This window comes from Pinus tabuliformis, chromosome 9 (genome assembly GCF_031772625.1).
Source record: "Pinus tabuliformis cultivar Carrire ecotype Pingquan chromosome 9, CPIR1, whole genome shotgun sequence".
Taxonomy (NCBI): domain Eukaryota; kingdom Viridiplantae; phylum Streptophyta; class Pinopsida; order Pinales; family Pinaceae; genus Pinus; species Pinus tabuliformis.
Genome location: NC_142307.1, coordinates 2,017,678,816 through 2,017,688,946, shown reverse-complemented (window position 1 = coordinate 2,017,688,946; position 10,131 = coordinate 2,017,678,816). Strand labels below are relative to the sequence as shown.

General features: G+C 32.7%; 1 protein-coding gene across 1 annotated transcript; it reads right to left on the bottom strand.

The window, feature by feature from the left end:
- Positions 1-213: 213 nt before the first annotated feature.
- Positions 214-2,212, bottom strand: LOC149157177 (uncharacterized). Its single transcript, XM_089445592.1, has 2 exons — positions 1,609-2,212; positions 214-608 (listed from the first exon to the last, which is right to left on the bottom strand). The coding sequence occupies exons 1-2, from the start codon at positions 1,925-1,927 to the stop codon at positions 358-360; spliced, it is 570 nt and encodes a 189-aa protein (XP_089301718.1). The 5' UTR covers positions 1,928-2,212; the 3' UTR covers positions 214-357.
- Positions 2,213-10,131: the final 7,919 nt, after the last annotated feature.

Genomic DNA, 10,131 nt, shown 5'->3' with positions numbered 1-10,131 from the left:
TATATTTCTGCATTAAGTGAGTCTACAACAAGTATCATATGCTACTATGTTGGGTTGTAAAAGGGGACAATTTTTTCTCTTTTCTAGTAATTGTAATATATCTTGGAACAATAGACAAATAAAATATTTTCAGAAACATGCCTAAAACAGTTTAGAAATCATTTGCCTATCCGTCAAGAGAAAAGAAAAACTAGCCAAAGTTAATGCTCTCTATTGACATAAATTACTAATACATCGTTGCTGCTTTCATTATAAATATGAGAAAATATTACAGGGTAGAACACAATTTGTATGCTCTGTAATGTAAGAGCGTATCTTTGCAAATAGAAGAAGTCCAAATACCAATCAGCATTGCATTCAATCGTCAGGAGCCAGCCTTTTTGTGAAAACACAATCAATGTTACCCTTATACTGATCAAGTTTGTTTATTTTCTCTATGACTAGCTTCATTCTCTTCAAAACAGAAGGCATGGCTGCGACATTGGCAGCAATCTTAGACTTGAGAAGTGCTATCTGTGCCGCCGTTTCCCGCTCTTCTTCATCTTCTTCTTCTCCTGCTGCTGCTTTCAACAATGGTGCCACTCCATGTCCCTTTTCTAAAACCTCTTCTGCCATTACACAAATAATAAAGCTTTGTCACTCTTGTAATATAACCAAAGATGGATGGCATAGGTTCAAAGTCTCTCCACCACCCACATAAAAGAAGCCCCATTGATCAATCTGGAAAAACAATTCTAGTGGAGCAAGAGAGGCTAAGGCAGATAATGCCTAGACCCGCTTAACACTTCTCAGAGTATAAGGCAATGCAATACATATAAATAGCATAGTTGCAATGTCAAAACTACAACAAATATTGTTTGCCACCATAATAACCCATGGCAAATTGTTGTGGCAGTGATGTACCTGACAAGATGGCTACATAAACAAAGAAACCCAAATCAATTCTCCTGCAGGCATTTGCCAGTGAGGAAGCTAACTGTTTTATTGCTGTTTGTCTGATTCCATGTGATTCCATGTCTACATGGACCACATATATCGCTGTCAAAACTGGGTATGCAGGAGCAGTTAATGGCAAACTTAATTTTAACAGCGGTTCACGGGGTTTAAGGTTCACAATCTCGTTAAGCTAATGTAAGTTGCAAATGCTTTTGCAATAAGCACACAGGAAGATCGAAAGCATATGCCCTTTCAATAGAGACAGCGACTCTGCGGATGTTAAGACGAAACAATCACATAATGAACTCATAGTAGACCAGAAAGGTACAAATTTTCTGAGAAAGAATTGTCAATGTATGGCTGTATATAGCTTCTTGAACATCAAAAAAATTGCCATTTACTGCTTAGGTTCACGAAATTTTAAACTCTCCACCAGGGTTTTATTTGCGTTGTGGTTTTCACACCCAAAAGACGTGCTTAAAAGGGGATGAAGTCGAGCGCAAGTTCCGAAGAATTTTGTGGAATAGATACCTCTCTCAAACCTAACGCGTAAGACAAAGGAAATCCATCTGCTGAATACAGCCCCTGAACTGATGGTGTGCTTCTTGAAGCAACTCCCCAAAGAGGAAGAAAATAAAAATAAAAATAGGCATTTTAGAACAAGGTTCATACCTGAAAAAGTGGGTTTATCCGAGCTGCCTTCCCTTGATTGAAGTTGGGCAGAAGGCTCCTCCTGTGAGTCTGGAAACGCGGGCCTCATTGTGACCAATAAGGATTCCAGCTTCTCCTTCAACACGGAGGGCATTGCCCTCCTGGTTTGATCTAATTTGTCGGCCAAGTCCTTCACTTCTGCTTCCAATTGCTCGAGCTCTTCTTCTTCGGCATCGTCGTCAGATATTGATTGCTCTGCTCCATCTTTTGAAGTTGTTGATGGGAAACCGATGACCTCTTTAGCTGTGTCTGGCTTGTACTTCTTATTCTGCTGCAGCATGGTGATTTGGATTATAGCATTTACAGTTCGAGAATACCCATCTAAGAATTCATAGAGCCATTTGATGTTTCAGCGCTCACCATAAACAGCTGTTAAAGCACTGTTTTTTGTTCGGGTAAAATTGTTTCAACACTGTTGTGACAGTGGAATAGTCTACATTCGATTTGAATTTTCTTCCCCGAGATTTGAAAGGTATACCTATTTAACTGAACAACCTAAATGTTGTTCGAGAGGATCACCACCGCTGGTTGATGAGTACAACTCCAAAGAGAGCGAACACTGCTTTCTTTTTGACATTTTGTTTGTAGTTTTATTGAAATTTTGTCTTTCCTCCTAATTTCATGAGGAGCTAAGTTCATCATAAGTTGTCTTTATGGTGGGAATTTTTTAAACGGTGTTCCGGATTTGAAATTTGAATCGTGGAAATTCAAATTTAAAAAATAAAAATAAATCCTCACTTGAAATTTGAATTGATTTAGATTTTTTTCATTTCTACAAAACATATATAAATCAATAATAAAAAAATTGTAGGATTAAAATGATTTTTTGAATTATTATTTAAAATGTTTTCATTTTAAGTGAAAAAAAAAAATACATTTGTGTTAAATATGTGTAATATTTTTTTGTACAAGTATTAAGATTTAGGTGTTTTTTTGCATTATATTTTATTGTTTTTGATACATTAATTTTGTTTTTAGAGGTTTTAGGGCATATGGTGGTTGAGCTTATGGTTTTCTAAATCTAATTTAGGAATTAAAATTATAATCTAATCTGAAATAATAGATTAGGGGGTTTTAGCCCCAAGGGATAGCTCAATTGGTCGAGCCCTCGTTACTAAGTACCTTGCCCATTGGGAGGTTACGAGGTCAAATCTCCTAGATGCCTTTGGGGTTAGGCCCGATATATTAGGTCGTCTTCGTCTTTGATGGATCTGTGTGGATTATAGCCCGTGGACGTAGTGGCCACTCAGTGATCATGAACCATGGTTGCCTTAAAAAAAAAAAAAACCCCAAGGGATAGCTCAATTGGTTGAGCCCTCATTGCTAAGTACCTTGCCTAGGTCACGAGGTCAAATCTCCTCGATGCCCTTAGGGTTAGGCCCGATATATTAGCTTGCCTTTGGTGGATCAATGTGGAGAACTTCCATATTGAACATTGAGGATATATGAAAATTAATATTAACTATCATTTACAAAAATGTGACTTTAAACTTATATGAAAATTAATATTAACTATCATTTACAAAAATGTGACCTTAAACTTATGTGAAAATTAATATTAACTATCATTTACAAAAATGTGAGTCCTTACCTCTCCAAGGATGACAAAGTCATAGACTTTAAACTTATATGAAAATTAATATTAACTATCATTTACAAAAATGTGAGTCCTTACCTCTCGAATGATGACTTTAAACTTATATGAAAATTAATATTAACTATCATTTACAAAAATGTGAGTCCTTACCTCTCCAACGATGACAAAGTCATAGACTTTTAGGTCCAACCAAACTTTAAACTTATATGAAAATGAATATTAACTATCATTTACAAAAATGTGAGTCCTTACCTCTCCAATGATGACAAAGTCGTAGACTTTTAGGTCCGACCAAGATATCCTGACAATCATTCTAAAAATTGAGCCTTCATTTGGGTAATATATTTGGAACCACTAAGGTAATTATTTGGATCTTCGTGAGATTCAAACTGTTATTTTGGCTTATGGTTTATATCTGACTATAGTATTTAGCATGCACTGGGGAATGACTAGGGTATTAACTTGAGAGGATGTACTAGGGAATGACTAGGATATTTATTTGAATCTTCATGATTTTCAAATTGTCTGTTTGACTTATAAGGTGTAAAGGACCTTGTCAAGCTCTAGGAGGTCGACATTAGCTCAATCACTTTAAAAAAAAAATTACTCACATTTACAAATAAAATCTTTTATAAAATTTTAAATATGTATATTTTCAAAAGCATAATTTTTAAGACATTTCAAATAAACCCAAAAATTTAAATTTATCTATTTATTTAAAGTCATGTAAGAATAAATTTCACCCAATAAATTTTTAATATCACAAAAATAAATTATATTAAAAAAATAAATTGTATTATAATTATTAGATTTATTATTAATAATTTTCTTGTTTTCAATTTTTTTTATTGAACTCATTGCTAATGTATATTATATTTTAATTAATAAAATTGGGTTTTCTTGATTTGAGTTTTCAAGATAAATATTTAAATATTTAAACCGATATATATTTAAATTTTTAAACTAATATCTTATTAATATGTGGTTTTTATTATTTTTCTAAATTAAAAATTATATATATAATATTAATATATAAAATGTAAAATTTACTATTTAAATATTTGTATTTTTATAATTTTGTTTTAATTGCAAATTATAATTTATTTCTCATTTTTCTATCAATATTATTTATATTTTATTTAATTTTATCATTTTTCTAATTGTAAATTGAATTATTATCTTTGTCTTTGCAATATAAGCTTTTTATTTTTGGAAATTCTAATTGTTATAAACTTGAGCTATTATTCTATTATTATCTAACTTTGTCATTTGCAATATAAGCTTTCTTTTTTCAAAAATTCTAATTGTTATAAACTTGAGTTGAGCTATTATTCATGGCTATGGGATATGTAAATTGTTTTCATTAAAGCTATGTAAATGATGAGATATGTCATAATTAAAGGGTTTAGTTTTGACATATTTATCATGGTTATTAATTTTAATTGAGTTATTATTTATATGGCCTTAAAGGTATGCAACTTTTTAGGTTTTCATATAAATCCATAGGTAATCAATGTTTATATGTCATTTTGGAATATTTTAATAGTTATCAACTAAGTTATTTTGTTTGGTTCCAATTTGATATATTTCTAATGATAGTCAACTTGAGATGAGTTAATGCACGTTAATTTTTAGAGTATGTAATATATATATATATAATGTAAGTGTTTTGGTTTTGTTTTCAATTTATAAATGCAATGAATGTTGAGTACTTATTAAAATATAGGATTCACATTTAATAGGATGATGTTTAAAAAAAAAAAATTGAATTATATTAATTACTGAAAAATAAACATGTCACTTTTAGGATGGGTGGAAGGACATCACATTTGAAAGATGGATTTTACACATAATATTTTTCGCGTTGAAAGAAATACGAATCTCTTATTTTAGAATCATTATATATATCTATCTTTCTTTGCTCTCAATCACTCAAATGTTACTCCAAAAATTTAAATAGCGACAATTATCATGCTTTAATCATTCTCACATTAAGCTTTGATATCTAATCTTTCATTAGCATACTCAACTACACCAAAAAATGGTTCATTTAAGCCAACAAGAATGAGTGAGAAAATGGACAATTTGAACAACCCCATATCCATTTGTTAATTCCATTTGCTTTTGATGCATGACACCACTATCAAGAAGTAAATCCTTGATTATTTTTCATGGATGGTGTTTCACCCCTTCCTCATTTTCTTTCTTCTTCTTCATGCTCCACTTGAAGAAGGGCATTCCCCATCTTCACTTCATCACACTTATCTTCATTATATATCATAAGTACCTTGGTCACATCACACTAATTATTTTCAGCCTCATAATCTACAACATTATGAACTTCTTTCTTGTTTGCAACTACCTATATATGAAGTGAAAAAAACTCTTCTTTAACCATTATTTTCTCCCATGTGGTGAACAACATTCTATTATTCTCTAGCAACATTGTATCATTATGTAACATACCTAGTCCCCTTTATACCTTACTAATGCCACATCAACATGTCCACACATCCAACACATAATAGATGATGAAGCAACCTCAATCCATGTGTCACAACGGGGGTGGTGTCTCATCAACACCAGGACTACCTAACCCTGCCAATGTCATTTCATGGTCTCAACAAAAATACTTTGATATTTTCCATATACTCACGATTATAATTACTTAGCTCATTATATTAATAATTCAATAAATCATAGTTTGAATTAAACTATTGTCATTACTACTATTAATATCTCAATTAATATCACTTTATTAGCATTAATTAGGCATAATACTTTTTAGGCTCATGTTGAAATCGTGGCATGATTCTCAGCAAAATATTATTTTGCTATCCACTTTTTTTTAGGACTTAGCTCATTTTCCAATGTTGAGATGCAGAGAAATCTCATGCAAAACTTTACTTTTGTATGAAATCATAAATGCATTGCTTTATCCTTAAAACTTGGAATTACACAGTTAATTTCTTTTGTAGAATGTTGTGGGTTAAAAAGATTCTCTTACTAGACTACACTCATGCAATTCTATGTCACTCAAATTGCACCTACAATTCTGCGTCATTGAAATTCCCTCACTTCATTTTGAATACTTAGTCTATTTTTTGCCTTCTACATGATCTCACATATATAGTAAAATATACTTAAATGTTCAATATTCGAATTTTAATTCCTAACCATAGGAGCTCTTGTCAATTTATAAGTTTGGTAGTTGGTTTTTACAACAATTAAACTTCTAAATTCTATGAGGACTTATAGTGATAAGATCTTTAGTTTAACCCTTTGCTCTCATATACATATATATATATCCATCCTAACCCTTCCAATATTTAAGGAGCAAATGCAAGATTTCCTTAGAGGAATTATGGAATGATTTTTTCCTAGAAAAAAGAGATTTACGGGCCCAAACTAAAAATAATCACATTAATTCAAAAGAAAAATTTCCTCATTTCACATGAAAGTAACTTTAGGGAAATTCAAATGCACTATCCTCTATTATTTCCACTTTCATTTTGGGAATTAATTTACACAAATTCCTTTTTATTATTTAAATCTCTTGAATTGAACCAAGACCATTCCCAGGACTAGGATTACTGGAACAAATTCCCCATTTCATGGAGATAATTTTTGGATATTCATGTGTCCCATTTTCATTATGACTAATTAGGCATTAGATTACACACCATTCCCCATTCATTATTGTCACCCTCTTAAGTTATCAATAAGCCCATCCCAAGCTTATTCCATGGAAATTTTAACTTTATCTAAGAAAACACCAAAGGACCTACAAGTGTCATTTTCCTTCTCAAAACCCTAACCATTTAAGATTTACTTTACATGCTTTCCTTTTAGTATCAAATTCCTCTTATCAAATAGAAGCTAGATTAAATGGAGTTTTGCCTAGCAATCAAAACATTCCATTTATAGCCCCAGAGGATAGCTCGCTTGGCAAAGCATGTAAACATGTTATGTAAAATATTGTGTGGTCCTTGGTTCAACCCCCCCAATTAACTCATGTACACATTAGGGATAGATGTGGTGCACCTAGTGATTATAGTGGTAGAAAATAAAATTGACCCCATGTCATGTGAGTACTAGACCAACCCAATTGTCAATTCCACTAGTCACAGTAAATATATAATTAAAATAATAATAATAATAATAATAACAAAAATAAAAATAAAAAACATGTCATTTACATAATTTAACCTTTCCATAATTATAACATTAATTATCCTTCATCAAGAGGACTCCATTTGTATTTATAATTACACAAATTTCCCTTCTATATAAAATCCTCTTAGACTTGTAGGGGTCAGCTCAAATAGAGCTTCTAAAGGGTTTTCAAAGAAGCCTATAAACTTCATAATTATGCCTTCATGGTAATAACACCAATTAGGCTCCCTCAAGAGGCTTCAAATTGAAATCATAAGGGCCCATTTACTCTATGGAAAGAAAACATGAGTGAATTCCACCGCTCAATTCCATTTAGGTATAAATTCAAGTCCTTGAAGCCCTTATAAAATAAACTCAAGAGACCAAATTTTGGGCCTATTTTGTGAGAGTTCAACACCCTCGTGGATTTATTTTCATCTGAAAATAAATTACTTCATATGTCTTTCCATATTTATGACAGCTCAATAGACTCTTAGGATTCCCCCAATTAATCTTGGGTTATGCTTCATAATAGCCCTAAGATTGGAAGAACCTCCATGACCATCCTAAGGCCTGCATAAGAATCCCTCTAAGTCTTCTTATTCCAAATCAAGATTAAATTATGATTGCTCGAATAATACAATTGTCCCAACAAGGAAGTTAATATAAATATTAGTTTAGGACATTTCTTTGTATATATTTTACATTCCATGAGTTCATTAATGAACTTTTTTATTAAGCATTTCAAAGGTTTTGTGAAGATTCCTCTCATTGAGTCTTCACTATAAAACTATGATTAAAATCCTACATCAGAGTTATTAATTTGCTCAGACAACATATCGTTAACATATTAAGGACTCTCTTTTCACATGGTTGGTGCAAACCCAACATTCTTATTTAGGGCTCTAAGAGAATATTTATTTTCAAACCAACCCTCATGGCTATCCGATAGGTTGAGGGGTTGTCATCCCCTACCTTTACAACCATAAATTTTGTTGTAAATAAGTTTGTTACAACCATAACATTAAAGATAACCAGTATTAGAGATTCCTATGAGTCATGCGTTGATTATATATATTAAATTTGAGCATGCAGCCAGAATTAAGCATCATAATTGTAACACCCCACCCCACATTTACCCACTTTAACCTCGTCACCAAGGTAAACATGAGATGAGAGTTACTATGTGCGACCCGATTTCCAAGATGCACTTATGGAAAATGGGGTCAACCTGTCTAGAAGTGACTATAAACACTCAGTCTCACATGATCACATTGTTATCAGTCTAACTTGACCCAACATTATTTCCTTTCAATTTCCTTTCCTTAAACTTAACATAACTTTCTATTTTTGGAAGTTTTTCAAGTCTTAAACTTTTGAGGATGTTTTGAGGGCCTAAACGACATTTCAGGGAAAACATAGAGACCAAAAAAGTGCTAGAAATTGTTTTTAAACTATTTTCGAGCCTCCATGAGGAAATCTTCAAAACAAGGTATTATGATAGCCAAACAGAGATTGTATGTCAAAGTTACAACCTCGGGAAGTTAGCGGTCCAAATTATTCATTTATACAAACACTTTGTAAGCATAGTACTTGTAGCTCATGAATTCATATCTATTCAACATTTCATTAACATCATCAAATAATCATCAAGAGGCTTACTATTCTCTATTACTAGCTACAACAATACACATTAGCTCATGAATTCATATAATATAAGTAAGAGCCCATCAAACCATGGAATGGATCCATAACAAGAGCACATCACATAATGGGAAATATACCATGCATGTAACCAACATTTAACCAGAATAGAACCATGACAAACCAATCATAAAATCATACATAAATCAGAACTTGTGCTCATTAATCTCAATAAGAATCAACACATAATAACATATGAAAAATCCAAACAAGTCAGGGACTTCCATGTACCACCCGACCATAGATTGGGATAAACCAAATCTTTCTTTCAGCTAATCATCCTTGTGCCATATTCTATGCATGAATGTGGGATCTCATGGGATAAACCAAATATAACCAAACAAGAACTCTAGAGGTTAAACCACCTCTACCCTCAAGCCACAATGATCTCACCTAAACTAGTCTAGAGATCACCAAACCAACACAAGCTTGGATGCCTTAGAATTTCTTCACCATACCCAGAGGAATTTTCATGTCTCCACTCACCTGTAAAGGCTTCTTGGAGAAAACCATCTCCACCCCCAACCCTTGGGATTTTAATGAGACCACCTCATCCGAGTCCAAAATATTTCGACAATCCAATGCTCAACCAAAAATGAATCACAACACACCATGGTTATCCAAGAAATTGCAGGGAAAATATGAACATATTATCAATCCAGGCAATCCCATGCTAATGACAACAAAATAATCATGTAAACTAAATGTATGCACCATGCATTCAAATCCCAACAAGGAAATCACACATGCAACATGTTACATGTAAAATCCTCCTTTTGTAGTTGTTCTTCCCACCTTCTCCTTGTGCTCCCTTGCTTTTCCATGCTTGTCCCTTGCTTGCTTTCTTGTGTCTTCCTTGTGCTTTCTTCCTCTTATTGTAGTTGTTCTCCTCTTCTCTCCTCCCAGTGAATGCTAGAATGTCCAAGTTCGTCCAAGAGTGTGATAGAGTGATCAAAGAGTAATCAAGAGTGTATGATCCAAAGAGTGACCAAGAGAGAGTTGGAATGTTCTCTCTCTCCTTTTATTTT